Source organism: Spermophilus citellus (assembly GCF_964194105.1).
Source record: "Spermophilus citellus genome assembly, chromosome: 1".
Lineage (NCBI taxonomy): Eukaryota > Metazoa > Chordata > Mammalia > Rodentia > Sciuridae > Spermophilus > Spermophilus citellus.
In genome coordinates, this window is record NC_138182.1 from 24,617,131 (window position 1) to 24,639,587 (window position 22,457).

Genomic DNA, 22,457 nt, shown 5'->3' on the forward strand with positions numbered 1-22,457 from the left:
CTGTTTTGGTACCAGTACCATGCTGTTTTTATTACTATTGCTCTGTAATATAGTTTGAAATCTGGTATCGCTATACCACCTGATTCACACTTCCTGCTTAGAATTGTTTTTGCTATTCTGGGTCTTTTATTTTTCCATATAAATTTCATGATTGCTTTATCTATTTCTACAAGAAATGCCGTTGGGATTTTGATTGGCATTGCATTAAACCTATAGAGAACTTTTGGTAATATCGCCATTTTGATAATGTTAGTTCTGCTTATCCATGAACAAGGTATATTTTTCCATCTTCTAAGATCCTCTTCTATTTCTCTCTTTAGGGTTCTGTAGTTTTCATTGTATAGTTCTTTCACCTCTTTTGTTAGGTTGATTCCCAAGTATTTTATTTTTTTTGAGGATATTGTGAATGGAGTGTTTTTCCTCATTTCCGTTTCAGAAGTTTTGTCGCTGATATACAGAAATGCCTTTGATTTATGTGTGTTGATTTTATATCCTGCCACTTTGCTGAATTCATTTATTAGTTCTAGTAGTTTTTTTGTAGACCCTTTTGGGTCTTCTAGGTATAGAATCATGTCATCTGCAAATAGTGATAATTTAAGTTCTTCTTTTCCTATTTTTATGCCTTTAATTTCTTTCGTCTAATTGCTCTGGCCAGTGTTTCGAGAACTATATTGAATAGAAGTGGTGATAGGGGGCATCCCTGTCTTGTTCCAGATTTTAGATGGAATGCCTTCAATTTTTCTCCATTCAGAATGATGCTAGCCTGAGGCTTAGCATAGATAGCTTTAACAATGTCGAGGTAAGTTCCTGTTATCCCTAGTTTTTCTAATGTTTTGAACATAAAGGGATGCTGTACTTTGTCAAATGCTTTTTCTGCGTCTATCAAGATGATCATATGGTTCTTATCTTTAAGTCTATTGATGTGGTGAGTAACATTTATTGATTTCCGTATATTGAACCATCCTTGCATCCCAGGGATGAATCCTACTTGATCATTGTGCACAATTTTTTTGATGTGCCTTTGTATCCGATTCGCCAGAATTTTATTGAGGATTTTTGCATCTAGGTTCATCAGAGATATTGGTCTGTAGTTTTCTTTCTTTGAGGTGTCTTTGTCTGGTTTTGGAATCAGGGTGAAGTTGGCCTCATAGAATGAATTTGGTAGAGCTCCCTCTTTTTCTATTTCCTGAAATAACTTGAAAAGTATTGGTATTAATTCTTCTTTAAAGGTTTTGTAAAACTCCGCTGTGTACCCATCCGGTCCTGGGCTTTTCTTGGTTGGTAGTCTTTTGATTGCTTCTTCTATTTCATCCATTGATATTGGTCTGTTTAAATTGTGTGTATCCTCCTGACTCAGTCTGGGCAAATCATATGGCCTAAGAAATTTATCAATGTCTTCACTATCTTCTATTTTATTGGAATATAGGTTTTCAAAGTAATTTCTCTAATTGTCTTCTGTATTTCTGCAGCATCTGTTGTGATAATGCCTTTTTCATCTCGTATGTTAGTAATTTGAGTTCTCTCTCTTCTTCTCTTCGTTAGCATGGCTAAGGGTCTGTCAATCTTGTTTATTGTTTCAAAGAACCAACTTTTTGTTTTGTTGATTTTTTCAATAGTTTCTTTTGTTTCAATTTCGTTGATTTCTGCTCTGATTTTAATTAATTCTTGCCTTCTGCTACATTTGCTGTTGCTTTGCTCTTCCTTTTCTAGGGCTTTGAGATGAAGTGTGAGCTCATTTATTTGTTGGTTTTTCCTTTTTTTGAGGAATGACCTCCAGGCAATGAATTTCCCTCTTAAAACTGCTTTCATTGTGTCCCATAGATTCTGATATGTTGTGTCTGTATTTTCATTTATCTCTAAGAATTTTTTGATTTCCTCCTTTATGTCTTCTGTAACCCATTGATCATTCAGTAACGTATTGTTCATTGTCCATGTGATGTAGGATTTTTCCTTCCTTCTTTTATCATTGATTTCCAGTTTCATTTCATTATGATCTGATAAAATGCATGGTATTATCTCCACCCCTTTATATTTACTGAGGGTTGCCCTATGGCATAATATATGGTCTATTTTTGAGAAGGATCCATGTGCTGCTGAGAAAAAAGTATATCCATTTGATGATGGTTGATATATTCTATATATGTCAGTTAAGTCTAGGTTATTGATTGTGATATTGAGGTCAATAGTTTCTTTATTCAACTTTTGTTTGGAGGATCTGTCCAATGGTGAGAGAGGTGTGTTGAAGTCACCCATGATTATTGTGTTGTGGTCTATTTGATTCTTGAACTTGAGGAGAGTTTGTTTTATGAACGTTGCAGCGCCATTATTTGGTGCATAAATATTGATAATTGTTATGTCTTGTTGATGAATGGTTCCTTTTAACAGTATATAATGTCCTTCCTTATCCCTTTTGATTAACTTAGTCTTGAAGTCGATTTTATTCAATATGAGAATGGCCACCCCTGATTGCTTATGAGGACCGTGTGCGTGGTATATTTTTTCCCAACCTTTTACCTTGAGCCTGTGTATGTCTTTTCCAATCAGATGTGTCTCCTGGAGGCAGCATATTGTTGGATTTGTTTTTTTAATCCATGTTACCAGCCTATGTCGCTTTATTGGAGAGTTTAAGCCATTAACATTTAGAGTTACTATTGGTATATGGTTTGTACTTCCTGCCATGTTTGATTATTTATCTCTTTTTTTTTTCTAATTTAGTTTGTTTCTCCATGATTAGCTTTCCCCCCATCCTGTCTTTACTGAGGCACTTCCCACTGATGGTTTTGGTTATTGTTTTTCGTTTCTTCCTCGTGTAGTGTTTTGCTCAAGACGCTTTGCAATGCTGGTTTTCTGGCTACAAATTCTTTTAGCTTTTGTTTATCATGAAAGATTTTTATTTCGTTGTCATACCTGAAGCTTAATTTTGCTGGATACAGAATTCTTGGTTGGCATCCATTGTCTTTCAGTGTTTGAAATACGTTGTTCCAGGATCTTCTCGCTTTCAGCGTCTGTGATGAGAAGTCCATTGTTAACCTTATTGGTTTACCCCTAAATGTAATCTGCCTCTTTTCTCTTGTAGCTTTTAATATTTTCTCTTTGTTCTGTATATTGGATATCTTCATAACAATGTGTCTTGGCGTTGGTCTACTGTGATTTTGTGTGCTCGGTGTCCTGTATGCATCTACAATTTGTATATCTGTTTCCTTTTTTATTTCTGGAAAGTTTTCTGCAATTATTTCATTCAGCAGGTTACTCATTCCCTTGGTATGAATCTCTGTGCCTTCCTCTATCCCGATGACTCGTAAGTTTGGTTTTTTTATGTTATCCCAAATCTCTTGGATGTTTTTCTCGTGATTTTTTACCAGCCTATCTGAGTTGGCTAGACTCTTTTCAAGATAATATATTTTGTCTTCATTATCTGACGTTCTGGCTTCTACTTGCTCCACTCTGTTAGTGATACTCTCGATTGAGTTTTTAATTTGGTTTATCGTTTCCTTCATTTCTAGAGTTATTGTTTGATTTTTTTATAATCTCTATCTCCTGATAAAGATGCTTAACTTCTTCTTTTATCTGTTTATGTAATTCATTTTCAATGTGATCTTTAAGGTTCCTTTCCATCTGTCTAAGGTGTTCCTTGAGTTCTTTATATGGCCATTTTTCTGATGACTCTAGGTCCTCCTGAATATTTAGGCTGTCCTTCATTGTTTGTACTCCTTTTCTTCCTTGCTTTTTTATGCTCATGTTACTTCTTGTTCTGGTTTGACTGCTGAGTTACTGTTTACTCTTGTAAATTTATTTGATGCTTGGGAGGAGAGATATTAGAAGGGAAGGGAAGAAGTCACTAAAGAGAATGAGTGTAGGCAGGTAGAATTCAAGAAAGGGGGAATAAGAAAATTGAAAATAAATGAAAAGACAAAAGAAAAAAAGTGAAAAGAAAGAAAGAAAAAAGGAAAAATTAAAATTTAAAACCAAAAAAAAATTATAATGATAATAAAAAAAGGAAATTAAAGTTTAAAAAATAATAGTAATAATAACAGAATAAAAAGAATTTTAAAAAATTGAAACCATTAATAAGAAAGTTAAAGAACAACAACAACATCAACAACAAAAAGTGAAAATAAAATTAAAAAATACTAATAATAATCATTAAAAAAAATAATAATAATAATAAATGCAGTCATAGAGCTCGATTAACTTCTCTTCCAGTAGGTGGAGCTATGCCCAATGGGCCAGGCTTCTCTTCTTGATAGGTGGGATCCAATCACTGTGCCTCAGCTCTTCTTCCCAGACTGTGCGGGTCTCCAATCCTGAGTGCCTAAGGCCTTCTCTTGTGGTTCCTCAAGCCAGGCCCCGCTCACCTGTGACACTCACAATAGTGGCTACACGCCGGGTCTGCTGCTCCTGGGAGCCCTGTTTTTATGGATGCCTGGGCACACCCTTTCTGTTTGCCTCCCTCAGACCCTAAGTTTGTAGGGCTTGGGGCTGAGGACCCCCAGCGAATTTGTTTGCCCTCAGGTAGCAACTCCCCTGGTAGCTGGTGCAAGGGACCTCTGTTGTCAGCAGAGGGATACCCTGGGTCTGGCTATCATGCTCAGTTGGCTTTTACCTCTGTGAGTTCAGGTGGGCCGACTAGTTATTTCAGTGGGATCATTAGTGCTGAGTCACGAGAAGCAGGCAAACCGGAGCTAGAATGCAGCCCAATCCGGGCTCGGTGTGTTCTGAGAAGGGCAGACTGTTCGCCCGGGAACCCCTTCAGCTCAACAGTGCCTAGTGGTCCTGAGCGAGCAGTATTTTGACAGTTTACTTCTCCCCATGCTCGCGCAGCTGAAGGGGTTAGAGACTTGATCTCTCCGCGTCCGCCGCCATGTTGGATCACTTAGATTTTAAATTGTCACTCATCTTATCAGCTGTTCCATTTTACTTGGCAGCTCACTCTCGCGGTGAAGAGTCTGCTCTAAGGTGCTCCACGGGAAGCGGTGGCGGCGGTGGCGGCGGCGGCGGCGGCGGCCCAGCTGTGGCCTTCGGGACCCCCAGGGAGGGGGTGCAGGCTGGGGGAGGGGAGGCAGCGCCTCGGGGCCCGAGCTGGCCGGGTACTGGGCACGCGAGAGAGCCGGCAGGGCGGGAGAAAGAAATTGAGATCTAGATTTAGGGAGTGAGCATGGGAGGAGAGACGGCGGGGGAGAAGCAAAGCGGAAAGGCGGAGAGGAGAAGGAGAAGGGGCCGAGGGAGCCGGGCAGCTCGGGGGCTGCAGCCTTATTGCTCGCGCTGAGGTCGTGATGGACTCACTCCACCTTGGCTGGAGTCGTGGCGGATTCACTCCACTTAGGCCCCTTTCTTGACACGGTGCTGAGTCTTTGTCGACAGATCTCCTTTCATGATCTTTACTTCTTCTTTTAAGACGCGGCAACATACGCTGCGGGCACGGCGGCACGGAGCATGGAGCGGCTTACTCACTTCCCGCCGCCATCTTTTTTCCTGAGCTGTAGGCTTCTGCCAGAGGGTGGGCAGGGAGGAGAGAAGAAAGGAACACTTAAACAGGAAAGTCTCAAAATCAAGCTTCCTGATGGTCATCCTATATTAGACCACAGACAATCTAACTCAGCCTTCTAACACTAGTCACTGCCACCCATAAGGGGAAAACAGGAATTAGTTCTAAAGGCGAGACTTAAATATCAGGTAAGTGTTCATTCATCAACAGTAAACCCTTTAGATGCACCTGGTTCTGTCTGTTTGAAAACCACCACGTTTTTCTTTTTCTTTTAAGTCTGCAAACATGTCTTACTGAAATCCTTAGTAGGATGTTCCATGCCCATCTTCAAGGGCCCTGAGGAAGAGAACTCCCTCACCCCTGCAGAAATTTTCTTTGCTTTAGGTGACATCAATGTGGAAGAGAAAAAGAAAAGATTTGGGGTGGAGATTAAGCTGGTCAATCTAGACCCAGAGAAGACTTCACTAGTTGTCCTGCATCTTATCACCCAGAAAAGATATCAGATTCAACTCGCTAGTTGTGTGTACTGAGGGCCAAGTCTGTCTTGGATAGTCTGCTCAGGGTTTTTACAAATGCATATGAAATAAACAGTAGTTCCTACAGCAAGACAAAGTAGAAGGAAGCAGAAGACCTACCCCAGGCTAAGCATGTGGGCTCAGGAGAAATCTCACCAAAAGGAGAGAGTATGGTGGTGTCAATCTGGTGAGGGACTCCTTGCCACATCATCCCATGGCCAAAGGCAGAATGGCAACAAAGCATGGGCGAGAGAAAAAGACAGCAGGAGAGGGCTAAAGTCAAGCTTATAACAAACCTGCTCTTGGAATAACAACATTAATCCATTCATGAGGACAGATCCCTCATGAACTTTTCATCTATTCCAGGTCTGGACACAGTTGCATTGGGGATTATTTCCAACACACGAACTTTAAGGGACAAACCATAGTAACTGGTAATTTGAAAATTAAACAAAAGCTGAAAATTGCCTATTTTCTAAATATGGAAATCTGGGAATTCAAATGGTCTTTCCAAAACTTTCTGAGCTGCCTTATTAGTAATGACCTGTGGTCAGTGATGGTAAGCCACATATATTCTCCAACCTTAAAAATAATAAAAGAGCTCCAGGATTGGAATGTTTCTACAATCTTTCTTTCAGACAACTTTAGAGTACTGATCATCTTTTTGGTAGAATTTTTCTACATTCCTTCTTTAGCCTTCCAGGTGAAAAGCTGCCTCTAAAAAAATCAGAGTTCTAAGTGATACGTCTGCTGTGTCTGCATTATGTGAGTTGAACACTTCAGTCCTTCCCAGGAGGCTTAGGACATGACTGTAGAATGCCTCTGGATGAGGGTTCAGCATTGTACCAACTTAAAAATAGTTCCTTGGCTGGGCATGGTGGCAGGTGTGTGTAGTCCCAGCTACTTGAGAGGCTGAGGCAGAAGGATCAGTTTGGGTCCAGGAGTTGGAGGCCAGTCTGGGCAACATAACAAGATCCCCATCTTAAAAACTAATAATGGTATCAAAAGAAGTTTTTCTCGGGCTGGGGATGTGGCTCAAGCGGTAGCGCGCTTGCATGGCATGCGTGCAGCTCGGGTTCAATACTCAGCACCACATACAAACAAAGATGCTGTGTCTGCCGAAAAAACTAAAAAATAATTATTTAAGAAAACACTCTCTCTCTCTCTCAAAAAAAAAAAAAAAAAAATATATATATATATATATATATATATATATATATATATATATGAAGTTTTTCTTTCCACTTACATGAGGTTTACTTTGGGCAGTGCTGGGATGGAATACAGGTCCTCATACATGCTAGGCAAGTACTATACTCTTGAGCCACATTCCAGACCCAGATGGTAAATCTTACATTGTGTGTTTCTTTTCTTTCTATCTATCTATCTTTCTTTCTTTTGCTAGTCTTGGGTATTGAACCCAGTGGCATTCTACCACTGGGCTGTACCATCACAACCCCTACAACTGACTCACAAGTCTAGGGGAGGAAAGGGTAAATAAAAGTCATGTGTGTTTAGTTAGGTTTCTATCAGTATAACAAAATACCTGAGGAAAAACCTTTTTCATATTATTATTGGTACATTCTAATTGTACTTAATAGTGGAATTTGTTGTTACATATTCATGCATAAACACAAAATAGCAATGTAATTTGGCTAATCATTCCCTAGTATTTCCCCTTTCTCTCACCTCCCCAACCCCTGATCTCTTTTCTACACTTTACTCATCTCCCTGAGAAAAACAACATAAAGTAGAAAAGATTGGCTTTGGCTCACAGTTTCAGTTCATGCCAACTGGCTCCATTGCTTTGGTCCTGAGATGAGGCAGAATATTATGGCAGAAGGGTGTGACAGAACAAAGCTGCTCAGGGCATGGCAGAGGGGAGTCAGAATGTGGGAGAAGGAGCTGGGGACAAGATATAGCCTTCCAGGGCATGCTCCTATCTCCTCCAAATATGCCCCACCTTGCTAAGAGCCACAGCCAAGTAATATGATGCATGGCATTTTTGGTTGAAAGGTGACACCAGCTAGCCATTGAGATGATATGATTATGTTAAGATCTGCATTCATATGGATATTGGACTCCTGCTGTCCACCTGGGCCTGCTACGGGACTCCTGGAGAGTTCCCATTGGTTGGGGAAGTGCAGTAGGAGGGAATTCCGAGGGAGGAACTTCCTCTGGGGTTCCGGGAGAAGCCGCATGAGTGGATCGGCAATCTTCCCGGGCGCGTTCAGGGCATTGGTGGCAGTTTCAAAAAATAAAGTTTGTTCCTGTTTTAGTGGCTCGTGATTTTGTGCCCAGCCAGACTGCGGCACCACCTCCTACAGTTTCTACCGATAACACCATTAGTTGGAGACCAAGGCTTCAATACATGAGCTTTTGGGGGACATTACAGTTCCGAAACCATAACAGCTTGTGAACTAAGACCTGCTCTCCTCCCTTAGCCCAACAATAATAGGGAATCCTTTGGAGATGGGTCTTTTAATAATAATCCCACCTAAAGTGATGCTATTTTCTACAGGGCTCACAGTCCTCAAAGCAGCCTGTAAATAACGATCATTCCAAGCTACATTGGCTTCTATTCTACTTCCAGTGCTGAGCTTTTGCTCCCAGATGCCATCATGACCTGAAACTGTGGGACATACAGACAGGAGAAAGTACCCCACTTTGCATTCAGAAAACCTGGCCTAATTTACAGAGCCATAAGTAAGCTAGCTGTGTGGTCCTGAACAAATCACTCTTTCTCCCCAAGCCTCAGTTTCTTCATGTCTAGAAGGGGCGGATATACCGAAATGCTCTCTGTCGATCTTAGTTGTTTTATAGTGACCTGGGAATAGGGTAGTCAATTAAAATAGAGTACATCATTATATTTGAATTTCTTAACGAAACAAATATTTCTATACTAAACAAATCATTGTTTAGTATGAACATGTTCTATATATTTACACAGAATTTGGGACATAATTGAGCTTTTAAAAAAGTTTGTCATTTATTTAAAATTAAATTTAACTAGGTATCCTATATTTTTGTTGTTATTTTTGTGTACATATGGTTTGTGTGTGTGTGTGTGTGTGTGTGTGTGTGTGTGTGCTGGGGATTAAACCCAGGGCCTTGTTCATGCAATGGTGTTGTTTTGTTTTTTGTGGTGCTGGGGATTGAACCTAGGACCTCACACAGTAGACAAGAATGCTACCACTAAGCTACACCCATCCCCCAGGTATATTTTATTTGCTAAACCTGGCAGTCCTGTATGAGTGAACTGCCGCTGTAGAACTCTTCCTTTTTCCATTTTCTCCTGTCATTCACTTTTCCTTTTACCTATGATTGTCTTATTTATCTATTTTGCAGGGATCCTCCCTCCACTTGCTTCCTTAAATGTGGGTGTTACCCAGGGTTGCATCTACAATCCTGTGTTTTCTCTATAGTCCCTTCCTACCTCATCCATCCTAAGACTAAAGCTATCATTTTTGTATACATAAGTTATAAATCTCTATCTCTAATCTCTCTATTCAACTCTAGACACATTTTGTCTGAGGTTAAAGATTAAAATGCAACACATTTGAATCAGACAATGTTGCACATCCCCCAAAACAAAAGTAGGTCCTACCCTTAAGTTCCTTGTCTCTGCCTTTAATGTCACCACTTACCTATCTCTGCCAACAAGCTACCGGATATATTGTTTCTCTCTCTTTCATGCCTTTGCCCTCTAAGGCATGCACACCTAAATACATGCATGTGCATGTGCACACATGGCATACATATCCCCAGTTGGCTCCTTTGAACTCTCTCAATATTTAGTTTTTTTGGTCCTGCTGTCCCCATTCCAGTTCAGGTGGCCATCATCCATTCACTTGAACTTATATAATCTTCTCCTTGCTTCTTCCCTTATCTTTGTTCATTTAATAATTTAATAAATATTAATCCACAGGCCAACTCTGTGGGACTGTGCTCTGGCCTCTCACTCCAATAGGACCTCCAGTGATACTTCTCAAATTCAGATATGACTCCATAATCCCTCTTGCTTACAAATGTTGGCTCTAACCCAAACCTGTTTGCATGGTCCTTCATGACTTAACTGCCACCTCCTGTGCACACTTGTGTAGCCGCTACTCCTCTGCCCCTTCCTTGGACACCTTCCACTTTTGGCTCCCAGATCCATTCAGCATTCCCTGGCACACCAGACATTTTGCTCCTGTGCTTATTTAAACAGCTTGCTTTCTCTCTCCTGGGAAAGTTATCTGAATCCCTGGCGGTCGGGGGAGCAGTTACTTTCTTGACATCAAGAATTCCTACTCCATTGCCTTCAGCCAGAACAAGTAGAAATGGTTACTGATAATTTCAGCGCAATATAGCCAATCTCTTCTTTTTTTCCAATCAATCCCTTATACACCACAAAAGACCTTAATGACAACCCCTAACCTTGAGCTACCAGTGGGTTCATCCAACTTCTGCAGAGCAGGATACTGAAACTGCCTTCAGTAAGTAGGACCATCTTGTCTCTATGAGAACCTACCTCTGGAGGGCTGGGGACCCACAGACTGGCTTACTGCTTGCCATCACATTGAACTCCTGTGATGTTCCAGGCCCTGGGGGTGTAGAGGAACTGGGAGAGATTAAGACAGCCCTTGACCTCCAGAGTCTCACTCCATCAGTAACCCCATGTCAGCTCCTAAGTGCCTTGGTTCATTAAGAAGGCACACCATGAAGTCCTCCTGGCTATTCCACCTCCTGAGTTAGGTCTCTCTCACTTACTTATTCATTCAGTCAACATATACTGAGCACCTACTATGTGCCAGGAATTTTTCTGAGATATAGCAATGCACAACACACACACACACACACACACACATACACACACACACACACACACACACCTGGCTCTCACAGAGTATGTATTTCATGGGTGGAGAAAAAACAAATAAACCAAAGACATAGACATTGAAGGTGCTTACAAAACAAGGAACCAGGCAGAATATGGAGAAAGAAGGATGATATTTTAAATAAGGTCGTTGGCCTCCCTGAGGAGGAAAATGGCATTTGAAGAAAGATGTAAAGGAAACAGACAGCATCATCACCGTGCCATTTGTACAGTGTTTCAAATCTCTTAGATCCACAATGGCAGTAGGAAAGTGGTGTATTCGCTCTACCAGCAGGAAAAGGAAGGACACAGTGTAGCAGAAGAAAAGCCCGGGACAACAGAAATTATTCCATGTTGAACTGTCCCTGATGGACACTTGAAAACCAGCTTTGGCGGCCGAGCCCTAAGGCTCCCGGGGCCCCTCTCTGGGGCTGTCAGGCTAATCCCGCCGCCTCCTCCCACCCCGCCCCGCCCTAGGGGGCGTTTGCTCGGGTGAGTAAAGTTCAAACCCGGCTAAAGGGAGCCCTGCGAGGCGCTTTCAACAGAAAAGCAGCGCGTCTGCGGGAGAGAACGCAGGCGGTGACCCCCGGAAACCAGGCGGCGGGCAGAGGCCACAGGGTTGGGGCGCAGGACGGCTCCCAGCTCCCTGCCGCCGGTGTATCTCAGCACCTGCCCGGGCTCTGGGCCTGCAGCCGGAGATGGACTTCAGTCCTGGACTAGTGCAGAACTTCCCTGAAACAGGCACATTCCTGGGCGCGGTCGGCTGTCCCGGGCGGTGAACAAGGAGCCCCCTTTCCGGCTGTAGCCCACCGGGTTTAGAGGTGGCGGATTAAGTGCGCCTTGGTTCCAAGGAGCCGAAAACACTCTCAAGGATGCTATTTTGCTTGGGCCCGGTTCTCTCCCGCGCCGAGTTGCACAACAAACCATTTAAACATTTCTGCACAAAACCCGATCTATTGTGGGGCAGCACATTAAAAAGTGTTATTCGCTTTGAAGTTTTTGTCTAATGGCTCTAAACTGAAAGAAAATGTTTTCCTATTACTTAATTCAATCATAGCGAAGAGACTTGGTAAAAAGCCCACGGATTTTGCCCCAAAGTGTGACAGAGTTCTCTTTGTGTTTGCTTATCCTCCGCTGTCACACACTTTAATTCGCCTCTCTTTATCTGGCATTCAAAACTTTCTTCAATGACATTCAATAAGGTCCAGAGGCTGGAGGGAGAGGGGGGAAAACTGGTTATTCCCCCCCCCCCATATTCTTTCCCAGTAGCTTTGGCCTTGCTCGTATTCAGGGGCTCTTAACCCCTTCATCCCCGGGAGCACGGGGTGACTCCCAGGAGAGCTCCGCACTGTCCCCTCGCGGGCTCCCAGCTCTGGAGCTCAGCGACTGCCCCATTTACTCCCAGGCCGGGTCTGCCACCCGCTCCTCTCAAAGCCGCCTCAACCCAGCGGGGAGCCCGGCTCCGAGCCTGGTCCCCCGCTCTTGCCTCGCTCTCAGCGGCGCAGCTCGGCCCAAATTTCCCAGAGAGCAATTAGAACGGGAATTAGTCTGCATTGATGCGTTCCGGCTGGTTTGCAGGAACCTTGGGACCCAGACCATGGCATGGGGATGGGGGGGGCACCCATGCCAAGCAAGCAAGGAAACATTGAACCCCTCCCTTCTCCTGATGGATGACATGCCCTTCATGCAGGTTATTTTTACCATTGCCCCTCTCCTTTTATTGAAGCAGGTGGGTTTTTCCCCCCCGCTCCTTCCATAACAAATTCAGTTTGCTTTTTTAATCAGTTATAATTTGTTGCTGTTGTAATAGTAAAGATGGCATCGACGATTTAAAAAACCCACGCAGGCGCTTTGGGTCTGGGCAGTCTTAGTCCTGTGCACTGATCTTACCCCCTCCAGAAAGCTTCTCACAATGCCATTCAAGGTTCAGAGCAGGTGACTGCAGCGATTTGGTTCTAATAAAATCGAAAGTAAACGTTTCTGGTGAAAAGGCCCAAAGGAAGTAAATTCAAAATATGTATGCTAATTTCCCATTGTATGATAAAAGCTCCTGAAAGAAACAGCTTTGAGCCGGAGGACGATTTTAAAAGCTGAAGCTGTGTACACACCGCCGGGCTTTGAAGTTGTTTAACCATTGTGTGACCAGAAAGAAGAGAGCGACGGCCAGAGGAAGGAGCTGGGACTCGGGAGTGGGGAGCTCAGTCAGAGTGCGCGAAGGCAGTCCAAGCTGGAAGAGCAACTGCCTTTTACTCCGCTCCGAATTGTGGGAAGGCAACGGTTTTCGAGGGCACAAGGGGGTCTACTGAAGTGTGAGAGAATGGAGAGGGCGTCCACAAGATCCGCTCAGGCAGAGACTGCCCTTACTTGTCACGTTTGATGGGGGTGTGGGATCGCGCTGTGCGCGACCTAGGCTTCCACTTCCCATCTCAGTCCGTGACTCTCAGCGAGTGCCCCCCCCCTTTCTTTCTCCTATTTTATTTTAGTTTACATCCATAGCCCTGTTGTTTGAAAGAAAGGGCTGGTTGGCCAGGATCTACGGAACAAAGACTGGGCGTTGTAGGCAGCACCAAAGTTAGGACCATTTGAGAAACTCAGAGGAAACAGAGGGACAGTGATGGAGCTAGCCCTGGATGAGGAATTGCGAGCCGTTCCTCTCCCTCCCTATAAGTGCTTCCCCCACGCAGGAACCCCGTCCTCCTGCTTCCGACACAGGGAGAAAAGAGGGGATTCCACAGGTGGAAATCGGAAGGCAGCTGCAAGGACGCTCGCAGGATGCATAGAGTTGAGCTAGGAGAACTGAGTGGAAGCATTACGCTGGCGGGAGCTGGGGCAGGAAGAGATAACAGAAAGAAGGGGACTAGGATCGAGGGGGCCGAGGACCTGGGGGTGTGCACCCATGGGGATCTGGGGAAGTGAGGCAGCGGGGGTGCAAAATCAATAAGACAAATGGACCAATCGCCAATGCAGAGCCAAAGGGGAGTAAGGAATAAAGAGAAAGAAAAGAATATTAAATCGCGGGAGAATGAGAAAATAAACCCGCAAAAGGAAGAGGAGGGGGCGAGGGCGCCTGTTACGGCGTGGGTGGGGTTGACAAGAATAGAGTACATTATGCAGTTCATTTAGTTAACAAGTGAAATAATGAGGAAGCGTGCAGAGTGAATGCCAAGAGAAAAGGCACAAAAACCCTATTGAGAGGCCCCGGCCGCTCCTGGCGTAGCCCATCACATGGCAATAGTCCTATTTAAGCGGCGCCGCCGGCGCCTTTCAGCACCACTAGCGCTGGCCAGCACCCCGCGCTCTTTGGGCGGCGCCCGTGGCAGCGGAGGCGGCGGTTTCAGCCTGGGCCTGGGCTGCGCCTTCAGCCTCCCCAGAGGAGGCAGCTGCAAGCGGCCGCGGCCGGAGGAAGCTCGTGGAGAGCCCGGAGGTCCGGCGAGCGCAAGGGGAGGGCTGGTGGCGGGGCGGACGCGCGCCGAGGCCATGCCGCGCTCTTTCCTGGTGGACTCTCTGGTGCTGCGCGAAGCAGGCGAGAAGAAGGCGCCCGAGGGCAGTCCGCCGCCGCTCTTTCCCTACGCGGTTCCCCCGCCGCACGCGCTGCACGGTCTCTCTCCCGGCGCTTGCCACGCGCGCAAGGCCGGGCTTCTGTGCGTATGCCCGCTCTGCGTCACCGCCTCACAGCTGCACGGGCCCCCCGGGCCGCCCGCGCTGCCGCTGCTCAAAGCATCCTTCCCGCCCTTCGGCTCTCAGTACTGCCACGCGCCCCTTGGCCGCCAGCACTCGGCCATGTCGCCCGGGGTCGCTCACAGTCCGGCCGCCGCTGCAGCAGCGGCCGCGCTCTACCAGACTTCCTACCCGTTGCCGGATCCCCGGCAGTTCCACTGCATCTCCGTGGGTAAGAGGGGCCGCTGGTCAGAGGGACAGAGCAGGAGTTATCCAAGGCAGGCTGGAGAGCCAGGGATGGGAAAGAGGGACCCTGGGCATCCTGGGGTGGTGAGTGTCCTGTCAGGGACCTGAGGGGGGCGCTCAGGGTGGTGGGCTGATGGGAAGACCGGGGCCGGAGGTGAAAGATCCTGGTCTTGGAGGAGACGTCAAGGGGTATGTGAGGGCTGAGGTCCAGGGCGCTCCATAAAGGGCTACCAGGGCCAAGTGACTCCTGGAGAATCAGGATCCTGCAGGTTGGCAAGGAGGCGCGGTCACACTGCTGCGGATACAGTTGGGGAGAAGGGGTGTTTGAAAGTCCAAGGTCGGGAGTCTAGCCATCACCCAGCATGGAGTTGGGCACATAATGTAGGGGTCTGACCACTTCCCTCTCTGCATTGCCACCCCTTCTAGACAGCAGCTCGAACCAGCTGCCCAGCAGCAAGAGGATGCGGACCGCGTTCACCAGTACGCAGCTGCTGGAGCTGGAGCGCGAATTCGCCTCCAATATGTACCTGTCCCGCCTTCGCCGCATCGAGATCGCAACCTACCTGAATCTGTCCGAGAAGCAGGTGAAGATCTGGTTTCAGAACCGCCGGGTGAAGCACAAGAAGGAGGGCAAGGGCAGCAACCACCGCGGCAGCGCCGGCGGTGCGGCTGCGGGTGCCGGCGGGGGCGCACCGCAAGGCTGCAAGTGCGCGTCGCTCTCCTCAGCCAAGTGCTCAGAGGATGACGACGAATTGCCCATGTCTCCGTCCTCCTCCGGGAAGGACGACCGGGATCTTACGGTCACTCCGTAGGCGTTCGTCCCTCTAGGCCGCCCACCCCAAGACCTCCCGGCGCCTGAAAGACTAGTCTTGGGACGCAACGCTGGTTCCCAGGAACCCGCTGCCAATCGACTGTCTCTCACGGATTTGGCATGGCTTTGCCAAGACCCCCAGCTCTGGGCAGAACTGAGAACTTAGCAGAGACTCGAGGATGGTATCCCGGTCCCCAAGGGCGTCCAAAGCGAACTCCAGACTGATCTTACAGCGTCAGCAGTGCAGCACCACGGTCCCCGCGCCATACCGCCCTGTCCAGCGCCTTGCTGGTGACAGGCGCCTCCTAGCCTGCCCTATGGGCTGGCTCAGGCTTCCTCGCTTCCTCCACTCTTCTCCACCCTCTGTCAAGTTCAGCCTTTCATTCCTCGGATGCCCTTTTGCTTCCCCTTTTAAAAAATCTCTCTCTCCCAATTCTTTCCTGCAGTTGGTATCCATGCCCCTCCACAACACACACACACACACACACACACACACACACACAATTTATGAACTTTTGTTTTCTTTGCCCTTTCCCTTCCCCTCCTCAGGGAGCCTTCTCCAACAGTGAGTTCATTTGTCCCTTGATTAGGCCTTGAGGTACAGAGTTATCTCCTGTGGTACCGTATTGAGGAAAACATTCACTTTGTTTCCGACGTGCACTGCATTCCCCCAAACCCTAGACCCCGGCTCTCCGCCTCGGGTGACCCCTCCCTTCCCCTCCACCCAGGTCTCGGCCCCGCCCTGGCCTAGCTGTGTAATTGTACGGTTTCTGTAATACCAGAAGATATTTATTTATTTATTTATGTACAAAATTTTAAATAAACTTTTTTTTTCTTAGAAATGCCGGCGCCTGTGAGCCTCAAGACCTCTGCTCTGGACTAGACAGACGCTGAAGTGGTCTGGGCCTCCCTGCTGGGGTTGAGGTTGCGTGTGTGGGAGGGTGTTCTGAGCCCGGCTTCTTACTTTCCAACTCAGCCAGCACCCACAGCCCCTCAGAGATCCTGCCTTTCGTTCCAGCCGGTGAGCTTTCGAGTGTCCCCTTATGGCCTGCCCGCACGCGCCCGGGCGCACAGAACAGAGCTGGAACCAGAGGAGGGAACTCTCCTTAGGCTGCACCTTGGGATCCCGACCCCTGCAGTGCCTCTGGTCCGGGATCCAGCCACATCTCCAGCCCTATCCTTTCCCCCGCGAGCGCAAGAAATTTGTTCTTTGCTGCTCTCGCGGATTGATAAGTATAAAAGACAAATTCCTAGTCTTCAGTATGGTGCCGCTCCCTCTCAGAAAGGCCCCCATGCTTTGTTTTGAGGCAAATTCTGTTAGCTGGGTCCCTGTTCCGGACCATTGCGGGCGAGAATTCCGAGAACTCTGACCCTGGGGAGTCCCCTCGAGGGACTATGCAGAGACAGAGCCTTGTGTCTCTGGGACCTCTTGTTCTCACCCTGTCTCCCACAGCCCCCTACGACTGGGAATCCACTCCCCACCCTCCTTCGGGACATATGCGGGGCTTTTTGCGCGCTAGAATGGACGTGGAGAAGGAGGTACAAGGATTAAGCCTCAGAGCGCATAACCACGGAAGGGCAGGTATTTCTGCAGCTTAGAGAATCAAACAGCGGATCCAGGTTCTCACTTTCTGAAGACTGTTCTGCGACCTGGGTCTTTTCCCCACACCCCACCCCCCGGCAGAAATCCTCCTCTTTTTTACCATACGCTGAGGAGCTCCGGACTCCTTATATCTAGACAAAGCAAACAAACGCGTCTCTTTCTGCTGGGAAGACGCCCCAGTTGAGATGGCTCAACATTTGTGGGACTCACTTCTGAAACCTTTTGCTTTTCCTTTCAAATCAAGATGACTGCAAAGTCTCTCTAGTTCCCATAGAAAGTGGGTGCGTTTGTTTTTTGTTATTTCTGGAGAAAGTTTCCTGGGTTATGCCCCAGATCCCCAGACCAAAGAGAACCGCCTGCCTGCTTCTCTGCCCTCTCCCACCTCCAGCAGACTGAACCTCATTCTCGCCCCAGGGTAGTTTTCCACCCTCCCAGGAGGGGACAATATGCCAATGCAAACGAAGACCAAATACTTTACGGTATATTGTGATTAGAATCCTAAGATTTGTTACGATATGATTCTGATGCTTTCTGAGCTGTGCGCTGCTGGCGCGCTGCCCTAAGTTTCGGTGTGTGTAGTTATTCGTCCTTCAATTCTAGTGAAACCCACTAGTCTACTGAGATTTGGGGGCTGACGGCAGCATGACCTATAAGGAAATATATTCATTCATGATTGCTCCAAAAGTCTCCTTTATAGTCAGGTAGGTCTGGTGGTCACTGAAGGGAGTGGCTTTCTGCACCTAGTACAGGCTCTCAACCGCGCTCCACCAGACTTGCAGTATCAGACCTGCTAGGAAACCGAGTTGGGCAAGAAAGGTTGGAAACCCAGCTAGGAGGGATGTAAAGAGACTGAACACCGCCCTCAGCCCTACACACACACCTAATTGCCACCTACAACCCGCATCCTTCCGTTTGTCCCCCTGCAAAGGCGTCTCTTCTGTTTCCAGCTTCTTGCCAGTAGCTAAAGATGGACTGCAGCGCGCCAGTTCCGCATGGGTTCACTTTTCCCAGGAAGCGTAAATTTCTTCCTCTTGGCTTCCTCCACCTGGAGCTTCATTTTCCCGGCTTGCTCCTGGAACACAGGCTCTGCAATTTCCAGTGCACTACCCTAGCGAGCAACGGGAGAAAAACGTAGCCTCCTTGTGGTTCGCGAGCGCCAGTTGTTCGCAAGCCCTGTTGGGAGAGCAGAGCTTTTAAGTGTGCAGCAGTCTCCGCGAGTTAAGGTTCTTGGCATCTCCTAGCCTCCTGGAGGGCAGTGATCAGCGGCTACATGATTCCACTCAAACATTCCTCACACAGATGCTTGTGACCTGAACGCACAAATAATACGGGTTTCGTGGGGGAATCAGTCCAGAAGGCCTCGATACTGGCCAAAGCCAAAAGGCTCGATGCCTGGATTGGGGCCAGTGTAGGGTGCGACTGCAGACTGGAGATACTTGTCAACTGGAGCTCCTCATTTTCGGTGAAAAAACTCAGCCTTTAAGCCACATTGTTCTGAGCTGGAGTTTGGAGCCTGCAAGGTAAATTGTGACATTAGAATCAAACTGGGTTATCAGGATGAAATTTCCTGTTAAGTACCATATCTACATTTAGACCCCTTAGTTTATTTCAGGAATAAAGTTCTTCTTTTCCCTGGGAAGTTTAGTTGGCTAGGAATTTGGGACCCAGAATCCACATGCCTGGGTTTGCAATGCATTTCCACCATTTACTTACTAGCTAGGTGATCTGCAGTAAACCAAGGGTCCTACCTAAACCAAAGGTCCTTCCTAAACCTCAATTTCTGCACCTGTAGGTTGGGATTATGCTAATAACTGTGCAATATTAAGGGATAGTATTCACATAAAATGCTAAGCACAATATCTGCCAAGTTTCAATAAACACTAATATTTTAGTTGTTGCATTGTAATTGTTACTTTTTAGAGCATAGTTGGTGCTGAGTTATTCACTAAATGCTGAAAAATATCCAGTCACATGTAGGCTTAGACCTGAATCTACCTCTAAAGGGCTGGAGAAGAGAGACAATTAGAAATATTTCTGGGACTCCCTGGAGTTAGTGGATCTGAGAATAAGGAATGACCCCCGCCCCCAGACACTGCTCAGGTGCTAGCAATCATTTAAATCTAAGCAGGGTTCTCTCTTCCAATCTTCATTTAGACCAGCTCCTCCACCCTACACTATTGACATCCTGGGCTGGGTTCTGCTCTGCTGTGGGGGCATTGCAGAATGCTGAGCAGCAGTCGTGGCTTCTACTCATTAAATGCCAGTAGCACCCTCTCCCAGTTGCCACAACCTAGAATGTCTCCATTACTTCCAGTGTAAGGCCACTCAGAACAGGATGATTTCTACTGACCTCTGGAGTGACTAGGATTTGACAACCCAGCTCTGAGCATGCCTTCTTTCCTTTCCTTCAGTTATCCTTTCCTTGGACCTTATATATGGAGGGTACCAGACATGCACTGCAGTGTGGTGCCGCGGTCTGGCTGGGCACAAAATCATGAGCCACTCACACCTTGTAGATTCAAACAGCAACTCTTTATTCTCGAACTGTAACCGGCACTCTACACACAGGTTCTGGGCAAAATCCACACTCTCCACCGGGCTCTGAATCCCAGAGAACTCAACGGGAACTCAAGGAACGGGTGGGTGCCTCGAGGCAGCCAGATACGCCCTATTCCCAGCAGGATACACCTTAAACCTGGAACCGCCCTAAACCCTGATCCGCCCTAAACCTGGATCCGCCCTGGTCCTTGAGCAAGGTCACCTTACATGCAATGTTACTGCAAATGACCTGGGTCATGCCATGCATCATTCCTACTTGGCAATGGCTCTCAGCAGTGTGGTATAAGAGGAGGAAGGTGAAAGAGAAAGTGATGAGAAAGGGTTCTGAGGGACAGAGCTAGAGGGAGGCATTATGCTGCAAAGAGAGCATGGAACTAGCCTGAGGCATGCAGATTGAAAAGGTGAATCAGTCAGAAGCTTGCTGGCTGACCAGTGTTTGCAAACTCACCAGGGCCTTTCCATGAATATTCTATCCACATGTCTCATGACCTGCAAACAGTTGGGCTCTCTCTTTCATCAGCTGGCTCACAAGGCCAATCTTTTGGCTAGAAAATTTCAGGAACATGAGGTAGCATCACCCCAAATCATTCCCCCCACCCTCCTACCCCCACCATCAATATGGTTCTTCCCGTATTACACACCTTCTCTGTTTTGCCCATGCCTAAGAGTCTAAAGCTAGAAATCAATTCCTTTTGAAGTTTCTTCATATTTGATTCAAACACAAACACCCCTGAAAATAGTATAACCAATGAGCACTGACAGTCATTCACTTTTTAAGAGAAAAGATTCTGGGCAGACAAAGAAGTAAAAAGTCCCTGAGGACTGGGGGATGAGGGACAGTGTTGCAAGGGCAAGAAAAAGGCAATGGATCAGAGAGAGTTCTAGAAATCTCTCTGGCATCACCAATGCCATTCAACTGCCCCACTCCTGAATTTAGAGGATGAGTGGGTGAGTTTGCCAGTCGCCTTCAGAACCTGTCTTCACCTGCAAAGTAACCAACAGCAATAACCTCATGAACCCACTTTTCCCCAACGTTGTATGCGGTAAACAACAGGTGAGTTCCTAATACAGTAGTTCAGGTCATCCACAGGGATACATCCTAAGACCCCCCAGTGGATGCCTGAAACCAGACAGTACCAAACATACACAATGTTTTTTTCTATACATACGTACCTATGACAAAGTTTAATTTATAAATTAGGCACAGCTTCTTTTGGACTGCACCACTGGCTTTCCTGGGTTTTCAGCCTGCCAAGTTCTGATCCTGTATCTTGTCACCCTCCCTAAGTGCAGGACCATTTCCTTATAACAAATAAATTAACTTAAATATATATTAAATAAAAATTATATACATGCACATTTAAAAAAATAAATTAGGCACAGCAAGAGGTTAACAATAACAATGTTTAAACATAATTTAACAGTACTCTGTTACTTAAAATGTATGAATTGTTTATTTCTGAAATTTCCCATATATGTATTTTTTATTTTCTTTTTCTTTCTTTCTTTTATTTCTTTCTTTCTTTTCTTTTCTTTTTCTTTTTCTTTTCTTTTTTTTTTTTTTTTTTTTGGTACTGGGGATTGAATCCAGGGGTACTTAACCACGAGCCACATCCCCAGCCCTTTTTATATTTCCTTTAGAGACAGGGTCTCATTGAATTACTTAGGTCCTTGCTAAGTTTGGTGAGGCTGGCTTTGAAATCACGATCCTCCTGCCTCAGACTCCTGAGTCCTGGATCACAGGAGTGCACCACCATGCCTGGCTTCCATATATTTTTGAAATGGTTGAATATGGATTAGAACCTAGGAAAATGAAACCTCGGATAAGGAGGAACTGCTGTACTCATAGAGGTATGTTCAGGGGTGTGTGTGTGTGTGTGTGTGTGTGTGTGTGTGTGTGTGTGTTGGAGAGTTTGAAACAAAATGAAGGTTTAAAAGAAAATCTGGGAGGGGAAAAAAAGGGAGAGAATTGAACAACAGCAAGGGAGGTAGAGAGGGAAGATGGGAGGGGAGAGGAGGGGAGGGGGGATAGTAGGGGATAGGAAAGGTAGCAGAATACAACAGTCACTAATATGGCATTATGTAAAAATGTGAATATGTAACAGATGTGATTCTGCAATCTGTATTTGGGGTGAAAATGGGAGTTAAAAACACAATTTGAGTCAAATGTATGAAAGATGATATATCATGAGCTATGTAATGCTTTAAATAATCAATAAAAAAAATAAAAGAAAATCTGGTGGGTCTAGGAGGAGATGAGGTTGTATACCCTGAGTTAGTGACCATCTTGTCACTATGAATTCAATCTATTGTGAATCCTGCTTGCAGACTCCATCTAAAGCAACAAGGAAAGCCAAGTTCCTGTGCCCCCCGGCTTCCTATCTGGCCTGGCTTCTGGGCTTCTACTGGTAGTGACATTCTCAACTCAAGAGAGGAGAGTGCCTTCTGCCTTAGGTTGGAGGCATTTGGTTTAACATTTACTTCAGGCAGTGGTGGGTAAGAAAGATGCAGCTTTCAAGAGGCCTGCCCTGCCTGGCCAAGGTCCAAGATGCAAATGGTCATGAGATTGGCAGACTGGGCATGAGTTTGAAGTAAACTAGGCCTCACTCAGGGAAGCCACAAAGGGAAGAGTTTCCTTTGCTCATCCATTAGGATCAGGCTGTTGGTCCAGTCAACAAAGTCAGTGCAGGGGCCCCTCCATCGTCACTGTTCTCAGAGCAGTG

General features: G+C 46.3%; 1 protein-coding gene across 1 annotated transcript; it reads left to right on the forward strand.

Moving 5' to 3' along the window:
• Positions 1 to 14,335: 14,335 nt before the first annotated feature.
• GSX1 (GS homeobox 1) lies at positions 14,336 to 15,573 on the forward strand (the record flags this gene model as incomplete). Its single annotated transcript, XM_081308474.1, has 2 exons — positions 14,336 to 14,747; positions 15,188 to 15,573. 2 exons carry the CDS (start codon positions 14,336 to 14,338, stop codon positions 15,571 to 15,573), a joined length of 798 nt encoding a protein of 265 aa, XP_081164600.1.
• Between the last annotated feature and the right edge of the window lie 6,884 nt (positions 15,574 to 22,457).